Source organism: Tasmannia lanceolata, unplaced genomic scaffold (genome assembly GCF_043159265.1).
Source record: "Tasmannia lanceolata isolate RefF3 unplaced genomic scaffold, GAP_Taslan_0.1 ptg000008l, whole genome shotgun sequence".
NCBI classification, from domain to species: Eukaryota; Viridiplantae; Streptophyta; class Magnoliopsida; order Canellales; family Winteraceae; genus Tasmannia; species Tasmannia lanceolata.
The window spans coordinates 59,773,754-59,800,198 of record NW_027518685.1 but is presented as its reverse complement, the minus strand read 5'-3'; the positions used below and the strand labels follow the sequence as shown (position 1 = coordinate 59,800,198).

Below are 26,445 nucleotides of genomic sequence, written 5' to 3'. Positions count from 1 at the left end.
AAAGGTTGTAGGGAACACATCAGGGAACATTTGATTAGTTATGTACTTCGGCCGGTGCTCGCCGAAAGTGGCCGAAAAATGGTCATCTTTGGGCTGATTTCAGATTTCATTTATGCAGTTTTGTTTTTCAAAAGTTATGATTTGGTTTTGCAAAACAGAGGATTAAAAATATATTTTCAAGAAAAGTGTTCAACTACAAAGGTTTAGAAAATTGATCAAATAAACTTTTCTGCATTGATAATTTTGGCTGGATCTTGCCGGAAGTGGCCAGAAAACGACCATCTCCGGGCAAAATTCAAATATGGAAATATAGTGATTTTGGCTGACAACTTAAAAGTAGCATAACGTTTTCATTTTTTATCGTTACAAGGCCCACAAGATGCCAAATCGAGGATCTCGGAAAGATCTACAGCTTTAGTGTGTATTATTTTTGCTAGATCTACCTGGATTTTAGTGAAATATTGAAAATAATATCTGTACAGCATGTAATTCAACACAATTTCATGACATTTCACATCAAAACTTCATTCAAACACAAGATCGATGGGAATTTGACACAAATAGATGATAATACATGTTGATTAGGCTTAGATTTAACCATGTTAGTTTCAGTTTTGAAGATCTTTAAGGAATTCTTATAAAAACACATATAGATTCACCATTTTGCACCGAATTTTGAGCTGAAATCTTAAAATTGGTATAACTTCTTCGTTTCTTGGCCAATTTTGGGCCATTATATGCCCAATCGAAGATCTCGACAAGCGCTACAACTCTTATGTCAAGTACAATACTCAGTTCTAACTGGATTTTAGTGAAAAACTCAAAAAATAAATCTGAACAACATATATTTTTGAAGTTTTTCTACATCTTACAAGAGCATTTCACATCAAAACCCCAAATCTATCATAGATTTCACTAGATATTCACATTGCACACATATTAACACATAAAGTTTTGAATTCCAAAGCCTAACACATTAGATCTAAAGGTTTTCATAAAAATCATTCAAGAATTCTTCATTTTAACTGTAATTTTCAGCTGAAATCTTAAAATTGGCATAACTTCTTCGTTTCTTTGCCAATTTTGGGCCATTTTATGCCAAATCAAAGATATCAATGAGCTCTACACCTTCACGCAAGAAATTTTCACGAATTTCAACAAAAAATTGATAAAAATGGTAAAATGAACCTGGACAGCACTTTATTTTGCCATTTTCACATCGAAATTCAACTAGAACTCAAAATCAAAGGTGATTTGCTTTAGATCTTTATATGAGACATATTTTTAAACATATTTTGGTAGAGTTTAACCTTAGGTTGCTAGATCTAACAATTTTTAAGCATTTTCCACTTAGATTTCCCATTTTTAAGCATTTTCCACTTAGATTTCTCATTTTAAGCATTTTCCACTTCCAAGCACTAATTCTGGTTTTAAGATTCCTAAAAATATAATTAGTGGTTTCAAGGGTTCTAAACTCTTAAACATCTCAAAATTATTGGTTTGAGAGCCTTGGAACCATAGTTAGATCCCTTGGACCCACTGTTACAACCCTTGGAACCACTAACTCTCCAAAATCTCACAAACAGAACAAAAATTATTGGGTTCAAGGGTCCATGAAACCACACTTAGATGAAAGAAACAACAATTAGATCCATGGAACCACTAATTATAGTTTCAAGCTTCCTGGGAACCACAATTAGTGGTTTCAAGGGTTCTCAACTCTTAAACATCTCAAAAATACATGGAACCACAGTTAGAACCATTGGAACCACTGTTAGAAATCTTGGAACCACAATTAGGGGTTCCAAGGGTTATAAACTCTAAAATATAATGGTTTTAGAAGCACACTTAGTGCTTGTTTGAAAGAGTTTGGTTTCTACAAACCCTTCAACCATTTGGAACGACTGAAAACCTACAAACCAAATGAAACCCTATCCGATTGTGCTTTCAAGGGTTTGAGATCCAATTGTTAGAGGGTCAATATCGGTTCTAAGGGTTTGAGATCCAAATGTTGAGGAAGAAAACCAAAAAAACGAAAACCCTAAATTAAAAGTTGAATACATACCGTCGAGAGGCGATTTCCATCTAAAGGGAGATGATTTCCGACGAAAGGAATGAGATTTCCGTCGAGAGTGAGGTGATTTCGGCCGAGAAGTACGTGATTTCCGGCGAGAGGGCATGATTTCCGGCGAGAGGGAGATTTTAGTTTGAAAAACGGTGAAAATCCGAAGTAAAAGGGAACGGGTAACGATAGTCTGGAGTAGAGATAAAGTAAAGGGCATTCTTGTCTTAAAACATGCCTTGGGATCCGTTTCACCCCTTTCTCATAATTTAGAAAACAGACCCTTTTTTTCATAATGTCAGTTAAAAATCCCACCTTTTTATCATTTTCCCTAAGTTATAATGAAATAACTAAAACATCCCTATCTGGATTAAATTTTCATAGTCAAACCTTGCAATTCTCTTTTCACGGTTCACTTTTGCGGGACAGAACAGCCACCTCGGATGAATCAAATTAATAAGACAAAATCTGATAAAAAGTGACCCTGTGTAGCTGTTCTCTCCAGCAAAAGTCCAACGCGAAATGGCTTTCCACAAAATTGCCTAGCAAATCCCATACATACACACGCAAATGTAAGAACATGAAAATTCACAAATGCTACTACCAAAAGCAATATAGCACTATTACATCATCATCCAGTTCATATACAAATGCTACTACCAAAAGCAATATAGCACTATTACATCATCATCCAGTTCATATTGTTGCTTGAAATCCTAAACTATCTATCTCTCTCTCTCTCTCTCTCTCACACACACACACACAAATGCTACTACCAAAAGCAGTATAGCACTATTACTTCATCATCCAATTCATATTGTTGCTTGAAATCCCTGACTAGGTAAAAACTCTCTCGTCCTCTTCTGCCTTTAGATTTGTTCTATAGCAGCAGTAAAAATTAAGTTGATCAGCAACTGCAGCAAAAAAGAACCAAACTAAAAGCTAGCATCATGCAACCAACACTCTTCATCCATCGGATTCACCATCTTCACCATCACCTAAATTCCCATGCCACATATTTCGAATTGCACGGTTCCAAATCCTTCCAGCTCTGATCTGTTTTATCTGCCTGAATCTAGCTGCAAAGCCACACCACCCAGTTGTTCCAGACCCCGCCGCCATTCTTGGTGAGATACTCTCATCTTCATCTCCGGCATCGGCCAAGTACTTTAACTCGCATTTTCTTGGGAAGTCGAGGGCGCCCACATCAAATGCACGCGAAAGTGGACGCCCTATGACTTGAACATGGCGCACACTTCATGCAAAAATGCGGAGTGAGATGTATTAGATGCCATAAAAATAGACCATAGTCACAAATATCTGTCTCGGGAATTTCTCGGGAATGGTGTATCTTGGGATATTTTAATTTTAATTTTTTTTTTGTTACTTTTGGGTTTATATCGGGAAATTTGTTGGATCAAATTAAATATTTTAAAAATATAAAAGTAAAAAACAAGATTAGGACAACAAATAATATTATGAATTTATCGGAACATTCACAATAAAAAATAAAATATGAAGAGATCTCAATGACTGTCAGAATATCGGAAAATTTTTGGGATTTTGTAGTTTTATCAAATTATCGGATATATATATATATATATATATATATATATATATATATATATATGAGGAAAATGATTGTGAGCTTGAAGCTCATATAGCTTATATGAGCTTGAGGGCCCAAACACATGTGGGCCCACATTGTTAGGATGATCCAAAGCATTCATTTGAAAGGCCCTTACATAGATAGGATGTGTACAAAAAATCAGCTCCATAGGATCATCCTAACTCATCCAAAAGTGGAGGGCAAAATGGACAGACACCGTTTGCCCCAAATCTGCCTATTTTTGCCCTCCGCTTTTGGAGGGGTTAGGATGATCCAATGGAGTTGATTTTTGGTACACACCCTATCTATGATGGGGCCTTTCAAATGTATGGTTTGGATCACCACAAAAAATGTGGGACCCATGTGTTTGGGCCCTCAAGCTCATATAAGCTATATGAGCTTCAAGCTCATATAAGCTATATGAGCTTCAAGCTCACAATCATTTTCCTCTCTCTCTCTCTCTCTCTATATATATATATATATATATATATATATATATATATATAGAGAGAGAGAGAGGAAAAGGATTGTACGCTCGACCGTACCTAAAGTTAGGTACGGTAGAGTGCCAAATCACATGGGTCCCCCATTTTTGGTGGGCATCTAAACCATTCATTTGCAAGGCCCCATCATAGATAGGGTGCATACCAAAAATCAGCACCATTGAGTCATCCTAACCCCTCCAAAACTGGAGGCCAAAATGGGCAAATTTGTGGACAAACACTGTCTGTCCATTTTGGCCTCCCCAAATGGATGGGTTAGGATGATCCTATGGAGCTGATTTTTGGAATGCACCCTATCTATGATGGGGCCTTGCAAATGAATGGTTTAGATGCCCACCAAAAATGTGGGACCCATGTGATTTGGCACTCTACCGTACCTAACTTTAGGTACGGTCGAGCGTACAATCATATACCTCATATATATATATATATATATATATATATATATATATATATATATATATATATATATATATATATGTGACTATGATATGACAGAGACATGAAGTAGGCCGTTATTAGGTTAGTTATTAGGTTAGACAGGAAGGGTTATCTGGGTTAGAAATATAGCAGCATATACATAACTGAGTACTAAATGTTTTAAAAAAAATTGATGGCAACTGAATCATAAATGTAGATGAAGACGTGTTTTTTGAGGAACTAACCATGCATAGTATAACCCATTAATTTCTTGTTGCTGAACCATACCCAACAGCTCAATCTGTAGAATCCCACCAATGCAGAGAACAGGCTGTGGTAGCTTGAATGTTTGCAAATGATTCTCCTACGGGATGCCAAATCATTCACAAAGTTAAGAATTGGAAGTAGATTTTAAAAAGGTAAATAGTTACTTACTGACAAAAAACAAGGGAGGATTTAATCTTAGCCGTCCAAATTGCAACAATCCAACCGTAAATCTTTTGAATTTGAATAAAAGATAAGAAAGGTACTTTGTTCAAAAAAATAAAAAAATAAAAAAAAGATAAGAATGGTAGATTGATAATGTTAACTTACCAACTTCTCCAATAGCTTAAGCTGTTGGAGAAAAGCGTTATTTATCTTTTATACTTTAACACTCCCCCGCACGTGTGGCCCACTTGGTAAACACGTGGCACATGTGGTCCCACTTTGGGCTGACCATTGCATGTGGATTTTCGCTATCCGGGAGGTTTGAACTCGAGACCTTTGGCTCTGATACCATGTTAACTTACCAACTTCTCCAATAGCTTAAGCTGTTGGAGAAAGGCGTTATTTATCTTTTATACTTTAACAGATAAGATTAGGAGGGAGATTAAGAGAAAATCTCTCTTGTACCTTATCAATATCATTCCACTGAACATTAATCAAAATATTTGTCTGGAAAGAAGCAGCTTTCAGTTCTCAACTAATTAGGTTAAGAAGTTTTGTTTGCTGGGGCAGAATGGTACTCAATATAGCTGGAGCATCTGGTTAGAAGTTTGCATTACTCTGCTTCAACATTTATTCTTTCTGAATCATAACTGCAAATTTATTAAAAGAAGGGGAAACAAGATGTGACAGACATTTACCGGAATGAGGAGATATGCCCCACGCTAATCTCTCTCAAACATCATTCACCTCTCTAGAGACACTTTCCTCCACATACATTGAGCATCTTATGTATTGGGTTGTTATTTGCAACCAAGATAGGACATTGGAGTAATCACCTTTGACCCACAAACTCTCCGCCTGGCCTCATTAACTTGGGCGGGTCAAAGTTATTTTTGATGGACTCGACAGGGCAAAACTTGAAGTCAGACAAACTGGGCCAAGGTAAAAAGGGGTCGACTATGAGGGGGGGGGGGGGGGGGGGGGGGTGTTGGTGAATGACATGGGGAATTTTTTAAGTTCCAAATCAAATTCTCACAACCTGAAAACCCTCCCGAATTGTCGTGCCATTATATCACATTGCAATCTCGTCGCTAAGCTGGTATCTAATGATTCGCTTACATCACGAGCCAACCAATGAAAAGCCCTATGGCCTAACTAAATTCACAGCCCACTTGACGGAAGGTGCTAGCATGCAATACTCCAATTCATAATTTCCTTTGACTTCACTTTTTTTGCTCGCAAAAGAATATATTGAAAACGAGGGGCAACCTCACGAGCGAGATGGTCAATACAATAAATAAGAGAGGAAAACAAAGCATAAAATTAATGGCCACAAGGGGCAGTCCTATCAGTCGTTGCGCAGGAGGTGGGGGGATCATCGAAGTCTAAACTTTCCATGGCAAGACCCTCCCTTGTTAGCCTATCAGCTTCGCTATTCGCCGATCTTCTCATGTGCTGGAAGGAGATATTTGAGCCTAGGACATGGTCCTGGATCTCTTCTATCCATGGAGAGGGAATCTCCACGGATGGGCATGGGACCCCTGAGTCATCTTATGACGTTCAGGGAGTCTTCCTCAACAATGATGCGATCTAGAATGTCACTTTCCATTATCCTAATGCATTGGAGAACCATTCTCGTCTCCACCTCATTAGAATCTAAGATCCCAATGGGCCCTGAAAAGGCCCATCTTGTCGCCCCTTCCTCATCTCTAAGTAGGCCTCCAACTCAAACTGGCCTTGGGTTTCGCATTCTAGACCCATCTAAGAAGGCCTCATTAGAATCTGTGAGGACACTACTCCAAACCTCCTTGGCTAAGCTGTAGTGGAGGAACATGTGGTCCAATGGTTAACCTGCCCTCACACATAGAGTGCAGTGGTCAATAATCAGCATATGACGATTTCGCAGATGGCCCACTACCTGGATTTTGTCGAGGAAGGCAGTCCACCCAAATGCACAAACCTTGGATGGTGCTGGCTATGAGTCAGGATGCTGGGGAGGATGCTATCTGATGGTAAATTGATTTGACGCTGAACACCCAGAGGAGATGCGGATCCAAACCCTTTGTCTTCACCAGACTTCTTAATATAGAAGGCCTCCTATGTGTCTAATAAACTCGCCACCCTCTCCAACTCTGTCGATTTTAACCTCCCCAATTCGTAGGTCTGCTGGTAAGCCTCACACCCCAAGTTTTTCAACCCCCATCATTTTTCCCCCTCTCCCTTGGTAAACCCTACCACTCTTTTCTCCTTGTTCTTATGTGTTAGATCTTCATCTCTTACTCTTACCCTACTTTGATTCTAGTTTGTCTTTGCGGCTCCCCTCTGTGCCTCATGGCTTCCCTCTTGTCAAGCTTCGTCGATGCCCGTCATTCTTGGAGCCGCGTCTAGCTTCCTTGGCGTATCCTAGTTTGCCCACCTATTTTGTTATCCCCTGTTATTCGTCTTGGTTTGGATTGTCTGTTTCTTTCTTGCTTGTTGTTATGGAGGAGGTGCTTAACAATCCTTCCACAGGAGTGGCTCCTGGTGTTCGTCCGACACCCTCTTTGGCATCTTCTTCGTCATCATCTCTCTCTGTGGATGGATCATTCCCACATATCACTACTGTTAAGTTGGATGGGGCAAACTACGTTACTTGGAAAGCAGCCATCGAGAAGTATCTTATTGCCCGTGGGAAAGCCCACGTCATTCGTCGTGATCCTCCTCCTACGACGGATCCCACCTTTGGTCGCTGGGAACAGGAGGATGCTCTTGTTTGTACCCTTCTGTGGCAAAGTATGGCCCCTCACGTCTCTGGGCCCTTGATGCTTCTGCCTACTGCGAAACGGATCTGGGATCGGGTTACTCTTCTTTACTCTGGCGTGGCAAACATTAGTTGGATCTGCTCTACCTATTCCGAGTGGATGCGTTTCCGCCGTGGTGATCTTCCTCTTGCCACCCATTACAGCCAATTCGTTGGCCTCTGTCAGCAGCTTGATGTTTACATGCCGCTTACCACGGATCTCACAGAGGCTGCCCGTTAGAGGGATCAGATCCGTGTTGTGCAGTACCTTGAGAGTTTGGGTCCAGAGTACACGCATCTTCGTCAGCAGATTATCGGTTCTGGCGCTATTCCTTCCCTTACTGAGGTTTACTCCCGCGTCCAGCAGTGCTCTCCTGGTGATCCCATGATATCTTTTCCTATTGATGGTTCTGCTCTCGCGACCTATGATGGCAGTACTCGCCCGCCTCGTGGTGGAGCCTCCTCTGGTCGTGGCCGTGCCGGCCGTGGTGGTGGTCGTTATGGTGGTGGACGTGGCCATTCTTTTTGCACTCACTGTCAGCGCGAGGGACATTATATTGACCATTGCTATACCCTGCATCCCGAGCTTCGTCAGGCACGCTCGGCTCACATGGGTGCTACTACTGCTTCGGCTTCAGATTGCGTTCCCTCTGCTTCTGTTCCTGCACCAGCTGATTCCACCTATACATTATCCCGTGCCGATTATGAGGAGTTTCAGCGTCTGCGGCTCAGTTCTCGTCCTCCCTCTGCAGGTTTCGCCCAGCCAGGTAGTTCACCCACTACCCTTCTATCTAGCTCAGGGTCATGGATCATTGACTCTGGCGCATCCAATCACCTGACTGGTAACTCTTCTCAGCTTCATTCTTTTCACTCTTTCTCGTCTCCCTCTCAGTCTAGCACCCTTGCTGATGGGTCCACTACACCTATCACTGGTGTTGGTCATATCTCCCCTCATCCTGCTCTTACCTTATCTTCTGTTTTATGTGTACCAAAATCACCATTTAGTTTACTTTCAGTTAGCCAAATTACTAAATCTCTTCACTGTTTTGTCTCATTTTTCCCATCTTACTGTTTATTTCGGGATCTCTTGACTGGGAAGACGATTGGAACGGGTCGTGAGGTAGATGGACTCTATTGTCTTGACTGCCGGCCGCCTACTGTCTTACATAGCTCTGTGGATACATTTCAGTGGCATTGTCGCCTGGGGCATCCTTCACTTCAGCGGCTGCAGCAGACTTCTCTGGTTCCCGGACCTTTTTCTAGTTTTCAGTGCGAGTCCTGTGAACTCGGGAAGCACCGTCGTGTGTTGTTTCTGTCCCGGATCATTAGTCGCGTCTACTAGTGGCTTTCGGTATTTTATTGTATTTATTGATGACTTCTCACGCATGACCTGGTTATATTTACTGAAGAGTCGATCCGACGTGTTCTTTGCTTTTCGCACATTTCATTCTGAAATTAAGAATCAACATAATTGCAATATTAAATGTCTTCGTACTGACAATGCTAGAAAATATTTTTCTGATACTAATGGCTTTCAATCCTATCTCTCCCAACATGGGATTTTACATCAGTCTTCATGTGCGTACACCTCTCAACAGAATGGTGTTGCTAAGAGAAAACTTTGTTATTTGCTTGAAGTAGGTCGCACTCTTCTTTTTCAGATGAGTGTTCCTAAGGCATACTGGAGTGATGCCCTTCTCACGGCGTGTTTCTTAGCAAATCGCCTTCCTTCCTCTGTCTTAGAGGGTGCCTCTTCTTTCGAGATTTTATCTCCTAGTAAGGAACAGTTTCCTCTGACACCTTGTGTATTTGGATGCGTTTGTTTTGTTCATCACCTTGGACCTGGCCGTGACAAACTCGATCCCCGATCTGAGCGTTGTGTCTTTCTGGGGTATTCCCGTACGCAGAAAGGCTATCGTTGCTATAGCCCTCGTCTGCGTCGCTGGTTTGTCTCAGCCGATGTTACGATCTTTGAGTCTGAGGCATTCTTCCAACATGACGCGGCATCTTTCACCCCTTCTCTCGAGTCCGAGGTCTCGCTTCCCTTACCAGATCTACCTGCTTCTCTTCCGTCATCTCCTATTTCCGTGCGGCCAGCTTCTGCAGCTTCTACTTCTTCTGCCACGTTGGAGAAGCCAGCTCCACCTAAAATTACACAGCAGTATCAGCGGCGCCAAGTTACAGATAGGTCTCTTCTACCTCCTCTCGCACAATCATCTTCTGAGCCGATGATCCCTCTCTCCCGCTCTCAGGTATCTTCTCTTCCGCCTTCCTCTGTTGTTTTTGATTCTCCTATTGCATCTCGTACGAGATCCCGTTCCACTACACATCTTATTTCGAGTTTTGTTTCTTATGATAAGCTCACCAGTACCTTCCAGAGCTTTGTTTCATCCTTGTCTTCTATGTCTTTACCACAGTCAGTGGCTGAGGCTCTTGACCATCCTGGCGGGCGTGATGCTATGAACCTAGAAATTTGCGCTCTTCATAGTAATGATACATAGGATCTGGTTTCTCTACCCCCGGTGCCCATCCTGTTGGTTGTCGGTGGGTTTTCTCCATCAAATACCTCCCTGATGGTACTGTCGAGCGCTTAAAAGCACGATTAGTCGCGAAAGGATACACTCAGACTTTTTGTGTTGGCTACACTGAGACCTTCAGTCCCGTTGCGAAAATTCCCTCTGTCCGTGTGCTCCTGTCTCTTGCAGTTAATCATCGCTGGATGTGAAGAATGCCTTCCTCCATGGCGACCTGACTGAGGAGGTGTATATGGAGCAACCACCAGGGTTTGTTGCTCAGGGGGAGACTTCCTCCTACGTGTGTCGCCTACGCAAGTCACTCTATGGCCTCAAACAATCTCCGCGTGCGTGGTTTGGGAGATTCAGTGAGGCAGTCATGCGCTTTGGCATGAAACAATGCGCATTGGATCACTCAGTCTTCAGTTATCACTCTTCAGCTCGGTGTATTTTGTTGATAGTTTATGTGGATGACATAATCATCACAGGGAGCAATTCACAAGGTATACAACGTTTGAAAACCTTCTTGCAAAATGAATTCTCTACTAAGGATTTGGGTCAGCTCAGGTATTTCTTGGGGATAGAGGTTGTTCGTTCTTCTAGAGGCTTATTCCTATCACAGAGAAAGTATGTCTTGGACTTGCTAAAAGAAACAGGCAATCTTGGAGTCAAACCAGCTTCTGCACCCATGGATCCTAATGTGAAACTCGTTCCAGAAGAAGGAGAGTTGTTGGAGGATCTTGGCAGGTATCGCAGGCTTGTCGGTAAACTTATATATCTCACGGTTACTTGGCCAGATATTTCATATGCTGTTGGAGTTGTCAGTCAGTATATGAGCTCTTCACCTACTTCTCACTGGGCTGCGGTGACACAGATTTTCAAGTATTTGAAAGGGGCTCCAGGGAAGGGATTGATGTTCAAAAGACATGGCCATATGAAAGTTGAAGGCTTCTCTGATGCAGATTGGGCTGGATCCCCAGCAGAAAGACAGTCCACCACTCGGTATTGTACATTTGTAGGTGGCAATCTTGTTTCATGGAAGAGTAAGAAGCAGGATGTTATAGCTAAGTCCGGTGCAGAGGTTGAATACAGGGCAATGGCACAGACAAGCACGGAACTTATTTGGCTACGTTCACTTCTTTCTGAAATTGGCTTCATTTCATCTTCTCCATCGCAGCTTTATTGCGACAACAAAGCTGCAATATACATTGCCAACAATCCAGTCTTCCATGAGCGCACTAAGCATATTGAAGTGGATTGTCATTTTATCCGTCAAAGAATCTAGAAAAGAGAGATTTGCACAGTGTCTACACGGTCAGGGGACCAATTAGCTGATATGTTTACAAAGTCTTTAAATAAGTCAAAATTGAGTGATACATGTAACAAGCTAGGAATGTATGATATCTACATTCCAGCTTGAGGGGGAGTGTTGGAATATGTAACTTGCCTAAGGGCATTTAGGACTTTGTACATCCCTTTATGTTTTAGTATAAAGATATGAGTCAAGGGGAGATAACCCTAACTCATTCTATTTTCTCTGTCTAAACTTTCGTCTAACAAATACCAAGGATTCTGAATTTACGAAAGTTTGGTTTCTAGGCCATCACCATCTCATAACACTGGAGTATAGCTTTAAGCTTTAACACCTCCACTTCTGGCACACTATAAACCAAAGTATCATCTGCAAATTGGAATTTCTAAGGTATTTCTCAAGCTTTCTCATATTTTCTTCCTTGTTATCAACCTGAAATCCTCTCTGTTTTGCGATTTTAAGATTCAGAAGTTCTAGTAAAATATAGTTTTGGTTACTAACTTACTAAAGGTTCTAAATATCGATCTCGATAGTAAATCCGGCGGCTTGATTTGATTAATTTCTGTCATGTATAAATATGATATGGATTTCCTTTCAAGTTCTGCATCAAAAAGTTGTTTTTCTCCCATGAAATAAAGATTTTGAGGTTATATTCTGTTTCAGTTTTACTCTTTTATAATAGGAATGCTTTACGATTTAGAGTTAACTCGTCCATGTATTGCATGACATAAAACATATAGTAGATTTGTTTGTCTTTTGTTGAATCTTTTTCACAGCTCGATAGATAATTTGATAAGCCAATTATTTTTTCCGTGTTTCAGAATACAGTTAACCAACAGAATGACATAAAAAGAGAAAAGTGCTGAGGCAGAAACAGCGTCCATGCCATGGATTACGTAGAGAACTGCAATGGCCAAATAATTTCAAGCCATTTAAACAGAACTCAACTCCACTCAACTCAACTAAGCCTTTGTCCCAGACTAGTTGGGGTCTGCTAATGAATCCTTTAGAAAATTTTAATGAAGAAGGTGAAAGGATCTACCCGGTTCAAATTGACTAAGTCTAATCCTGACACTAGTTGGGTTCCTCTACATGGATCATTTTCTTCCATTCTATCCTATCCAAGGTCATGTTCTCTGTTATGTTCCTAGCCCTCAAGTCTTTCCATACTGTTTCTACCCAAGCCATTAAAACAGAATGACATAAAAATAATTGAGGAAGAGGAAAGGTACTTCTCCATGCAGAACATTTCCTTCATTAAAAGAAACTATTTTCTCCAATGTGTTTTGAAATGGTTGTTTAATTTCAATAAGCTATGGGGTTGGGCCTGTAGCTCAACAGTTGAGGCTTTGTTTCTCAACCTTGAGGTCTCAGGTTTTATCCCAGCTTACCAATAAAAAAGAAAAAAAGAGAAGCTCCTGTGAATAAATTATATATTAAAAAAAAAAACCTGCTGCGATACTGCAATTTTACCTGAGTCATTGGGAATTTTGATGAAACATATGTCCAGATGAAGTCGTCATCAGTAGATCTCTGAACAGCTGGAATCTCATCCATGATGCGGCTTGCCGGGCCCGGTAATGACTTTGAATAGCCCATATTAAATCGCACAGCCTGTGCTGAATATACAGGACGCTGAAACTGAAAAAATGCTGAAAAAGAAAACATAATTTTGCTGATAGTACGAATAAAATCACCAAAGGAATAATTAAATGACATAAGGCCCTGTTTGGATTGTAAGAAAACATTTCTGATGAAAAAAAATTCCTAGATATTTTTTTTCCTTTCTACAATTTAGAGAGAAATAATATGATTATGGTTAATTTAGTGGGTTATCAGCATAAATTGAAGGTTTAAATAATATGATTATGGTTAATTTAGTGGGTTATCAGCATAAATTGAAGGTTTCTAAATAAAAATTGTGTATGGTTAACTCATGCCATCTTTTTTTTTTTTGTAAGTAGAAAATTTCATAAATAATTTTCCTTTCCAAACTTCTCCAATAAATTCCTGCAATCCAATCTTCTCCAATAAATTCTTGCAATCCGAATAGGGCCTAAAGGAATAATAGAATCATATAAATGTGTAAACTTCGCTGGATCAATAGTCACCTTTTTTTTTTTTAAAGTGTGTAAACTGAAAATATCAGGACACTAACCTTGGAAAGGCTGTATGTTGATTCCATCAACAACACATAACTTAGAGTTCAATCTATAAGTTAGTGTGTGAGACACCTCAGGATTAGTTGTTCCTTCACTTGACCAGTAAGAAGGCCTTCCATCCACTCTATCACTTGGATACAATGTGTTCTCAATGCTCTCATCTTCATAGTCATCAGTGCTGGAAGCACTAATGGCCTTTACAATACAATCCTTCATTTTCATACCGGATGTGAGAGCTCGAGATAAACGGGCATAGAGTCTGTGGTCTCTTTCCTGACACTCCCATTCTATAGAATTACTAGCTCCAACGTCTATCGGCTCCATGGAATTACTAGTATCAGTAACATGTGTAAAACACACTATTTCCGGAAACTTTTTTATGCACAGCTTCTTACAGAAACTATTTGCAATCACTGCAAAACATTTTAAAAACAATTTCAGTAACTCATCTAGAAACATGGCATTGAACTCCCACACTAAAACTAAACACATCACACGCATAAGATCTACAATACAGCAGGCACATACCCCCAACAATCATCATAAACTAGCAAAAAGGTTTTGAGCAGAAAAATGGGGTACTTTATCCATCTTTATTCATTTTTGCAATGTAAAAACAAGGTTAAGCAAGTCAAAAATACCCTTATAATGGTCTCCATAATCAATATTTGCTGAACTTGAACCCGAGGAACACATTCTAATTCTAATTTATGCGAATTTGAAAATTATATTCATCAAACATCAACAAAGAAAGATAAAGATTTAAAACTGACTGTAGAAAGATAAGAAAAGTCCAGGGGATGGTAGATATCGGCCATCACTAGAGATTTGGCCGCAACATTATTAGTGTGCATTAGATCAAAAAATTTGGAAGTGTATCAAATGTTTAATTTCATTTTATTAGGGAATTTCATTGCAATCAAATGTATGTTGATTTTTCAATCCACATACGTTTGAGGGGGCATGTTAGAGAATCGGATCTGTTTAGACTTCACCGTTGGATTGGGCGTGGTAGATTAGGCAGTTTAGATAGATTTACTATGTAGGATTTCCATGTTTATCTCTTTCCTTGATTATGCCAATCTCTTGCTATTTTGATCCCTTTGAGTGTTCTATTTAAACACTCATTAGAGCTAATTGTAATCATCCTACAATTAATAGAAAATCTCTGATTTATCATAAAATACCGAGTAATTCATTGAGGGCATAAGTTATGGGTTCGAGGATGGAAGGGAGGTTGAGTTTGCACTCAAATATGTGGTATGATAAGGTCAATTTCCAAAAGAAAAAAAACAAGTACACCTATTTAGTGCGTGTTCTGTAATTAGGTTAAGGCACTATGGCATTGAGGTGATCATTTTCCTTCAACACCTTGCTATTTGAGGGGTTTTAGACTTGAATTTGTTTCTTGCTATGTTTGTTCCTCAAGAAGTTTCCTTCGACACCTTTCTAAGTCTATGATGATGATTTGGTATCAGTTCAAAAAAAATTGATAAGGATTTGGAATTTCTTCTGCGCAAGTTGCTTTAGATTTAAAACTTCGCTCTTACTATTTTTGTTCAATTTGCTTAATTGTTCTCTTGCTGGTTTTGTTCAACTTGCTATGAATAAAAGAAAATAGCAATTCTTCGTATTTTTGCTATGATTTAGCCGACACATTGAATTTATAGCTGACACACCTGCTGTGTCCGACACGGCACCGTGTCCTGCCGTGTCTGACACGACACTCATTTGGAAACTTTTAAATATACTACTAGTAAATATACTATTAGGAGTGTTAGAATTAATGTGGGCGTGTGGACACGTTTTTGTAACATGTCAAGTGTGACATTCTGTTTTATTATTGAATATTGAGTTTACCTCTTTTATTATTAGTATTATTTTTGAGTGGGTTCACATGTTTATCTCTTTTATTATTAACTCTTCTTTTAGCTCTTCTTTAACTAATATTTGTTGTTATATCCCCTCCCTTAAACCTAAAACCCTAAACAAACTCTTATTCCAATACTATATTCATTGTGTCATATTGGTTTCTGTTTCTCGCTATATATTGGAGACGGACGAGAACTAGATTGAGAACTAGATTATACTGATGAATGCATTGTTATTTGATTATCTCATGTTTGTTTTAGATTATAGTTGATTAATTCTAAAATTTATTAGTTTATTAAATGAATACCGTAGTAATATTGTTACAACTTATGCTTTTTTTTTTGAAAGGCGACATATAAACCATGAAAGATACAATGGGGACAAGAAGTCCCTAGTAACATTACATAGCATCTATAAAGGCAAATCAGGGCACACCCTGACTTACCAAAGTAGTGTTGGGACTATCCCTCCTGCACATTCGATGATCATTTACTCTTTAGATGAAACACTGTATATTTTCCAGAAGCACCCATATCTCTTCCAGTATTGGGACCCCCTCCCGGGCTTCCCACCAATCCGTTCTTTCTTCAAAAAGCAAAATTAAAATTCCCCAAGTGTATCATCCATATAAACTATTACCTAAGATTCATTCTACTTCTTTTTCTATGTTTCAGCTAAAAAAAACCCTCAATCAATTTTCCGAAACAAATTAACAAAACTAACCTTAGCTTGAAACTATCACGCACATTTGCTCAGCTCCACCATTAGGATCTCAATGTCTAATTCCAGTTCCATATCATCAGGGAAAAAGTCCGAGGCAAACTGCGGATAGGGAAACTCTTCCACCGGGTTCTTCCGGATAGCTATAAACTCTACTATCCTGCGAATGCATAGGGTTCGTTTTACCTCCCATTCAAGCCGTCGCAAGTTATTAGCATACTCCAACCAGCCTTGGAAAAAAGGAAGCTTGTACACCGGTGTACAAAACTCCTTTAAATTGAGTGTACCTGTTAGACGGAAGAACTCTTCGGCAATGAGTTTGTAGTCCTCCTGAAATTGCTTCCACTGCCGCTTGATAATCCCTTTAACTTGTTCCGGGACGGTGGGGGCTTCCACCGAAGCTTTTGTAACTTACCAAAAAAAAAGTATTATATTGCAGGCCACGAACCCATCGACGGTGTTGAAACCACTCCGTGTAATCTGGAATCTCTCTCCATAATCTCTTATAGGAACGAGGAACAGATGAAGAAGGAGCAGCCATTCTCTTAACCACTGGATAAGAGTATTACTTACCTTTTCTTAAGAATACGAACAGACCTGATAAATTGACCTACTCTCCCATTAAATGAAGCCCATATCTTCGCATCCTTGGCCCACAACCTCTTCTCGATAGTATCAGTTGTTACAGATTAGGTTTCTTCCCAAACAAGGCAAGTCCTAATATCGACAAAAAAAGCTGACACCTCCAAAAGGGGCCGTCACCAAAAAACTATATACCAAAACGGAAGTGTCCTTATCCTTTTTCATTCCACAAAATAGTACCGTATATAATCTTAACTTACTCAACCCTCCCCCACAGCAGAAATGTCCAAAATTTTGACTAATAGAGGCCTATCTACCAAATAAGAAGCCCATCTACCAGATAGGAGAACTCCTCATCCACAAGAAACGAGGAGATTACGATGCAGGGCGGGCTTACCAAATGAATCCAAGACGGGCCCTACTACCGTTTCCTTTATCTTGGGCAGGTATCCCCTACGAAAGTCTGCATCATGCGTTTTTATCTAGGGATTCTTCACGCAACCCCCTTTGCAACTTTCCGGAAGGGATATGATAGATCTTTTTCTGATAGTACCTAAATATTTCCTCGCTCCTACAAAACGTTCTTTCCTTGACCAAGTGCAAAAAGGACTGACATGCAATGAATGGCTCTTCACCAGAGATTTTCTTAAACTTTAACCCGTTTCTGATACAAGGCCGGATATAGCCCGGGCCACAGGTAGGAGACCATTCTGACAAGGAGGGAAGTTTGAAATTTGAAATCAAAGGGGAGGGCCCCGAGGGTCCAACGGCTCCCCAGCCAAGGTTTTCCGGTGAAAGAACAGGCGGACATTCCGCCACCAACACAGAGTTTTCCGGAAATTGAAAGCCAAAAATCAATGAGCCGGAGCCTGATAGGAGTGGTTCTTTATCGGAGGCAATAGACCTCTACTGCCCAAAGATTCAATTCCGATTGTATAAACTTGTCCTGAAATTTGAATTTGAACAGAGGGTGGTACATCATACACTGATTGTGGCTCCCTTCCATTTTTACTTCTAGAGCTCGACCAAAAAGATTACCTAGGGCCTGAACTGTTGATGTGGCCCAAACATGAAGAAGGATGCCATAAAATCTGACCCAAAATTCCTCCAGCCCCGGGGAAAAATCTTTGGACCAAGGGAGGAGGGAATGGAGCCGATCTTTCCACATATCATTGCCTTTGTCTAGGATCTTTGCAGCTTCTTGTTCCGATTCGAAGATAAATAAAACTTCGTCCGCTGATAAAAGACAAGGGCATGAGAGGCAGGGGAGGTTCCAGATTATTTTGGCCCATCGCCAAAGATCATAAAGATTGTCGCTAGCCGATATAGAGAGGGACGGAGATCTAGCCTCTTTTGTTTTTCCAATTAGACAACATCTAAGTAACGATAATCTTGATTCTACCTCGTTTCTCGAAAAGGAGAGGACCAGAAAGCCTACTTTAGAGATAGTGGAGATTTTCCCCGAGTCGGGCCATAGATCATCTTCATTAGGATCCGATTCGGGGTCCAGATTATTGTATTTCTCACCCGGAGGCTAAGTCCCATCCTTTGTTTCCAAACAATATCTCCAGCATCTATCTCTCCAACTAAAATTAAAATATTTACAGGAGGGGCACCACCAATCAGCTAATTTCCCATTTAGAAACCTCTTCACCTCTCTTCTTTTTTTCTTTTTTTTGTTTCCACTGCCATGAGTTTGGGGGAATGCTTTCAGATGCATATTTCCGATTGTGTTGCTTTTCCCAGCGACAAAGCCGCCTCCATTGGAAGTTCCGATAAGCACAAGCGTCGCAATACCAATCCCCCTCCATAACTTCTGCTAGTTTTAAAAAAATCCCCAACACAATTCTTCTCCTTGGACAAAGGATAATAATTGTAATCTAAATTATGTTACAACTTATGATTGTAATCAATACTTTTATGTGTATGTAAATGTTGTCATCTCAGACAGCTCGTATCCGTGTCAAACTAGAAACACGAATCCGTATTGACAAATCATGATTGCATATAATTTCTATTTTAGCCGTGTGCCTGTTTCTAAATTTTGGGGGTTTGCCGTGACAGACACTCCGTGTCAGGGTTGACATGCAACACTAGTGGCCGTGTACACAAATCACAAGTTTTTTGTATTTGTCAGTAGCTTAAAGAGGCTGCTTCACCTCCGTCGCGATTGAGTGAGTCACCCCAAATCAGCCCATTCACTTTTTTGTGAAGGGATGAGAATAAAAAATATTTTGGGTGACACAGTTAACCACGACGGAGGTGAAATGATCTGCTTGTTTAATGAATATACTTTTTCTATTCTTTTCTTTATGATTTTTCCCTCAATTTATTAAGGGGTTAAGTAATCAATAAAGACTATGGACGTTATTCAACATAAAAAATGACATTGACCCAGCATTGTTGACGCATTCAAGTGCGAATATCCAATAATAATGCGTCGAAAGAAATGGAGCCAAAATGTTAATTCTCCACAACTATAATCGATCTCAATCTCTTGCACTTCACCAAGCTTGAAAGCGCTTACTATGCATTGGGTCGTGTTAGGAGATCGTGCCTATCTGTCTAGATACTTTCAGTGGCAAGCTCTTACAAATATCTTTGAAATGATGAGGAATTTGGGGTGTAATGTAGTTGACTTACAATGATCTCATTGATTTTTTATACCTACATTATTTGTCTCATTATATTGTATTTTTTTATTTTTCTTAGTTGCTTCCCTTGTAGCTATGACCATCTCGGTCACGGCCCTTTTTTCTTATTTTAATGAATCTACCATCATTTCAGGAAAAAAAAACGAGGTCAAAATGATCTAAAGTTACTGAGTTTGGCCTGTAAAATTTGTTTTATGTTGTAAAAATGAATAAAAAACAAATTTTACGTCCATTTTTAAGTTGAAAGAAATGGAGCCTTTCTTAACTAAAGACAGACGATAATTTATAAAAACTAGCATCTTGGATGTCGTGATTCATCATTTATTTCAGAGGGGAAGAAGAGAGAATGTTACCAAATCGGCGCCATGAGTGTGAGACGGAACTAGCACGAGCAATATCAGACGGATCGTCCAAACACATAAACACTTCCATTGATACATCATCTCCAAGCAAGTGCAAAAAATCGCCACAACTCTCCATTTACAAAAGAACAAATCTCCTTCTTGGCAATCAAAAACTGACAAGACATTGATAACAGAAATACCCGTCTTCCGAAATCAATATCAATAAAAAAAAGGCTAATGATATCCGCAGGACCACGTTTTGATAATGAGACCAACCCACCTTGTTTTAACCAGATGTCAAGACGCTGCTAAGAGCTTTTCAAGACTTGTAATATAGCCTTTGACAGCTAGTCAAAACAAGGTGAGCTTGTCCTATTATCAAAACAAAGATCCCCAAATTCACAACCAAAATAAGATAAATAAACAAATCAAGCAAAAAAAAAGATCGATCTTGTTAAGTTCAATCGCAACATATTAACAGAGAAATTTAAAAGAAAAACAAGAAAAAGAATAAAGTTCCAGTTCAAACCTAATCGTAAGAAACATATTCACATCATTAGATGCATGCAAAACGGAAAAAAATAACAAAAACAGAAAGAAAAAAAAAAGAAAAAAAGAGAAACTTTTGCACAATAAGATCCGAACAAATTACAAATGCATGCTACAATCCGAAGCCTTAAAACCACTCAAAAATAAAAGAAGAAGAAACAGTTTGATCTTCCCAAATTCAATCGCAACACATTAACAGACGTTAAAACGACAACAACAAAAAGAACCAAGTTCCTTCTCGAATCTAATCGTAAGAAAAAACATATTTACATCATAATTAGCAGCATGCAAAACCGGAAAAATAACAGAGAGAAAAGAAAACTTTTTCTCAATAACATGCGAGCAAATGAGAAATGCATGGTACAATCCGAAGAGGGATTTGGCCAAAAAGACTAAAAAAACCCAACAAAAAAAAACTAAAAAAAAAAGAAAAAAGAAAGAAAGAAAGTACCTTCTGGAGGAAAGCAGAGAACAGATGTAAACCTCGAAGAAAAATCTACGAGGAAAAAATCGTTATCACGATTCAAAGCCGAAGAGAGGGTATTTAAAGAGAGGCTGCCACGGAAGCACCACGTCCTCTTTTCTATTTTTAATAGAAAAGGCGTAGCTGGCTTTTTTGTTCCTGAGATTTTATTAGATTTCCTTAGAAAAGAGGAAATCTAATAAAATCGAAGGAACAGAAAAAGCCACTAAAGAAGGGGGGATGCTACTACGCCTTTTCTACTAAATATAAAAAAGAGGACGTGGTGCTGTGGCAGCCTCTCCTTTCTTTGAAGGAATGAAGTGACCTTATTGAACCCACAATGCAGCTGCTGTGGCAGCCTCTCATTTGTTTCCAGAATCCCTATGTTGGGGGTAAAATCGGCACTTGCCGTGGATGAATGACGCGTGACACTTTTAATTAATTAGAAACCGACCAACTGATTTTAGATAAGAAAGATGATAAAATCTTATCCTTCCCCTCATAAATAACAACGTTCATAATTGGCAAACCACCCCTCAAAGAGGTAATATGTCCTAAGGTGGTGGCTTTCCAAATAAAACAGTCTCATAGTAGTAACTTGCTTGTACAGGGATACAAGATATCTATTAAAAATAGATATAAACTTATCTCCCCGGGAAGTCGACCAATTAGGAAAGAGTCCTAAAAACAGCAAGATTCTAACTATTGTGGACTCTATTCTCTATAGAAAAGGGATCCTCACCTTCATAATGGAACTACGTTAGACTTGATCCTCAAAGAAGGGGTACGTAAGCAGCTTGGGAAGACCAGGTTCAGTCACAATCATCTCCCCTCTTCTTCGTTAGTAATGCTCCTAAATCCCATCTCCTTCCCTTCAATTTACCTATGATTCCGATTTCTAGCTTAAATATTGAAGTATCATAATTCCGATACTACTAACATCTTTTTGTGAGTACAAGTTGCTTATAGGAACACCTCTATCACTGCTAGATCGTGGTAAACGGATTTCGGCATCATTAGATTGGCGCCATCCGTGGGACCACCATGACAAATTCGAGGTCAAAAACTTTGAAATCCGTCGCAGCTGACCCACAGGGCGAAGGGGTAATGACCAGGAGTCAAGCACATGCTATAATCCCTGAGAATCAAGTTCCGGAGGAAACGCCTAACAACGAAGATACTACTCCAGTCACTATGACCATGTTTAACCAACTTGCATAGCAAGTGGGGAACATTTCGGTCGCCCTGCAGGAAATATTGAGACGTTTACCCCCCTCCCCCCCACTGACAGTTCGGAACGTTGATATTCCTCCACTAATCGTGGAAGTATGGAATCCGCATTTAGAAGAAGAACAAGACGAATCACCTGAGGGTAGAAACCCTCGTAGTCGAAGGCCAGTAGATCACCGACCTTTTGCTTCGATTACTAGTCCCAGACCGAATCACGGGAATGGGGAGGCGAATGATCGACGAGCACCAGAATTGACTTTTAGGCCTATTCCGACCCAGAACAACAACGTCTCTCATGGGACTAACAGCACGGGAAACCCGAACCAAGGGCAAGACAACCGCATCATAGTTTGAGAGACGGAATTAATGCGTCTGATTCCGGACTCCTTGCCAAACTCCAACGACAAGTCAGGAGATGCATCGCCATATTAAGAAACCTTACGAACCAGACCTCCTAACTGAATGGGAGAATGAAATACAGTCACCGTTCGTAGAAGCCATAGCACAGGCTCAATTGATATCGAATTTCGACCTACCGATACTTGATCTCTACGATGGTACAACGGATCCATTGGAATATCTTCAATCCTATAAGAGGGCGATGGAATTCAAAGGTGCTAACGACATAACTATGTGTCGCACATTTTCTTCATATTTGGAAAGAGGAGCGAATAGTTGGTACGGTCACCTTAAACCTAACTCCATATCCTCTTTTCGAGAGCTAGGTAGGGAGTTTGTGACCTACTTCGCCGATAGTCGGCCATAGAAAAAACCTATCGACGCACTCCTCGCTCTCTGCCAAGGAAAGGAAGAAACCTTACGATCTTTTATAGGTCGATTTAGGGCTGAATTATCACAAATCAAAGGCTCTAACCATGAGATGGTTAGAGCAGCGATGAAATCGGCTGTCCACGACAGGGATATCAAGGTAGCCCTGAATATCGACCCTCCCCGAGATCTCCAGGAACTAATGGCTGTAGCAGACAAATATGTCAACAACGAAAAATCTTTCGCCATGGAGAGAGAATTAGAACTTGCCAAAGCTCCGGAGAAACGGAGGAGGTCGAATAATGGTCAGGCTAAACCTCCTCGATCCGATAATCGACAGTCAATATCTGGTAACCGAGCTCCCTCGCAACAGTTCAAAAGGTACAACTACACTCCCTTAAGTACATCAGTAGCAAATATCCTTTACGAAATCCGAGGAAAGGAGGATCTCCAATGGCCACCAAAGATGAAAGATACCGGTCGAAAGCGTAATACTAGCAAATATTGCCATTTTCACGGCGACTATGGCCATACAACATATGATTGTTATAATCTGAAGAATGAAATCGAAAGGTTGGTAGGGCTCGGGCGTGTCGATAAATACTTGTTGATCCCGAAGAATAATGGACCTTCCCATAAATCTGAGGTGCCAAAGACGCTCGGTCCTTCTAATCCGACCCAATCAGTCATCGGGACTGACCAAACCAGACAGATTTCCGAGGTTAAACAACTCCCGGATAAAAGGACCGACGCTCAACTCAGAATTGCAGGGAGCATCGACGTAATCGCTGGAGGACTGGCCTCAGGAGGACCAACAATTTCCGGGCAGAAGGCGTATGCCGCCCAAATTCATGCGGTGGAGGCTCCAGCAAAGAAGTTGCGACCGGATTGTACTGATAGCGAGGAATAAAAAGTCATTTTCGAAAAAGACTATGACGATATCCACCTCCCCCATGATGATGCGAACGTTGTCCACCTTATTATCGCCAATTTCAATGTGAGTAAAGTAATGATAGATACCGGTAGCTCTATCAATATTTTATTACAATGCTTTTAAAGAGATGCACCTAGAACTGGACAGGCTTACACTAGTAGAATGGTCAATCTATGGATATTTTGGCGGATTGATTCGTATCGAAGGAAATATAGACCTACCTGTCACGTTCGGTACCGAACCTCGCCAGAAAACCATCATGCAAACTTTCCTGGTTGTTAAGGTCCCCTTCACCTATAATGCCATCATAGGACGTCTGGCTCTGAACAAGCTTGAAGCGATCGTCTCAACACCTCATCTCAAAATCAAATTCCCGACGAAGGCAGGAGTCGGAGAGGTAAGAGGAGATCATGAAAGAGCTAGAAACTGTTATGATGATTACGCCAAAGTGGTGAAAAAAGCAAACGAATCTCTCCAAATAGCCGGTACTGACCCACGTTCGGATAATTGCAAGACGCGCGAAGAACCGATAGAAGAACTGACCCAAGTACTGCTTTTTGGAGAGAACGACGAACGGACAGTCCAAATTGGATCACTTCGCACAGGTAAGACCAGAACCAACTTGGTCAATTTTTTGAAAGCTAACGCAGATGTTTTTGCATGGTCTACTTTAGATATGCCAGGTATCCAGACGGATGTTGCCGTCCATCGGCTCAGCGTCGACCCCTCCCATAAACCCATCAAACAAAAGAAATGGAACTTCACTCTTGAGCGATAGAAAGCTATAAAAGAGGAGGTCGATAAACTCCTACAAGCCGGGTTCATCCGAGAGATACATTATCCAAAATGGCTCACCAATGTAGTAATGGTCAAAAAAGCGAGCGGGAAGTGGCGGATATGCATGGACTTTACTGACCTAAATAAGGCATGTCCAAAGGACCACTACCCCTACCTTGACCTACCCCTACCCCGAATTGATATGTTAATAGATGCTATATCTGGCCACGAGATGCTCAGCTTCATGGGTGCTTTCTCCGGCTACAACCAGATACACATGTACTCCCCCGATATTCCCAAAACGTCCTTCGTTACAGAACAAGGACTATTTTGTTATAAGGCATGCCCTTTGGCCTTAAGAACGCGGGAGCCACGTATCAGCGGCTGGTGAATAAACTTTTCGCCTCACAAATCGGTCGGAATATGGAGGTATACGTGGATGATATTCTTGTTAAAAGCTTAAAAACTACCGACGATGTTACTGACCGGGCTGGAGGGCTGGGTCAGAAGCACCGAGAGTTATCTCAGATTGTTGGTCAGTAGAGTTTCAATACGGTGTTATAGAAGTATCAGATGAAACTTAACCCCTCGAAGTGTGCCTTTGGGGTAACCTTCGGCAAATTCCTCGGATTCATGGTAAGTCAACGAGGGATAGATGCAAATCCCGAGAAAATTCAAACCATTCTTGATATGAGACCCCCAAGAGCCGTGAACGAGGTACAACGAGTTGCAGGAAGGATAGCGGCTCTGAGCCGATTCATGTCTAAATCCGCCGAGAAATGCCTACAATTTCTTCAAGATACTGAGAAACATGAAAGATTTCCATTGGACAAACGAATGCCAAGAAGCGTTCCAAAAACTCAAACATTACCTCCAGTCTCCTCGTGTATGGATGAAACCAGTACGGAATGAAGATTTATATCTCTATCTAGCGGTAAGCTCCCTAGCTGTTAGTGCCGTACTTGTTAGGCAAGAGCAAAGGACGGAGCACCTCATATATTATGTCAGCCGAGTACTACACGACGCCGAAACAAGGTATCGGAATATTGAGAGGTTTGCATTTGCGGTAGTCGTCGCCACCAGAAAATTGCGTCCATCTTTTCAAGCCCACACCGTAGTTGTTTTCACCGACCAACCATTGCGCAAAATCCTTCAAAAACCCGACACTTCGGGACGATTAATCAATTGGGCAGTAGAACTTGGCGAATTTGACATACAAGTGCGAGCTCGCCCCGCAATTAAGTCGCAAGTACTTGCCGACTTTGTGGTAGAATGCACGGCTCCGACCGAAGACTTGGGGGGCGAGGAGGAGATAAAAGATGAACAAGAAAAACAATATCCATGGATGTTGTTTGTCGATGGATCAGCCAATGCAGGCGGAAGAGGAGCAGGATTAGTCTTGGCCGGACCCGATAAATTTCTAGTGGAATATGCTCTGAAACTCGACTGCGATGCTTCCAACAACGAGGCCGAGTATGAGGCACTCCTGGCCGGACTAGCATTAGCCCTTGAATTGGAAGCCGACTGACTAAAAGCCATAGTGATTCACAACTCGTTGTTGGACACATTAATGGACTCTATGAGGTGAAAGATCAAAGGATGCTTAAATACCTAGAAAAGGTGAGAGGGAAAATCTCCATTTTCAAAGAATTTGAGATTGTGCAAATTTCTAGAACCCTTAATGCAAGAGCCGATGCCTTATCCAAAATGTCCTCCTCGGAAACCACTAGCTGGGGAAACGTGTACACTAAGGTAATATCCCG

General features: G+C 40.7%; 1 protein-coding gene across 1 annotated transcript; it reads right to left on the bottom strand.

Moving 5' to 3' along the window:
- Positions 1–2,633: 2,633 nt before the first annotated feature.
- Positions 2,634–21,120, bottom strand: LOC143883686 (F-box protein At4g00755-like). Its single transcript, XM_077387012.1, has 6 exons — positions 20,962–21,120; positions 19,971–20,134; positions 13,786–14,202; positions 13,101–13,279; positions 4,840–4,958; positions 2,634–3,317 (listed from the first exon to the last, which is right to left on the bottom strand). Exons 2-6 carry the CDS (start codon positions 20,095–20,097, stop codon positions 3,029–3,031), a joined length of 1,131 nt encoding a protein of 376 aa, XP_077243127.1. The 5' UTR covers positions 20,098–20,134; positions 20,962–21,120; the 3' UTR covers positions 2,634–3,028.
- Positions 21,121–26,445: the final 5,325 nt, after the last annotated feature.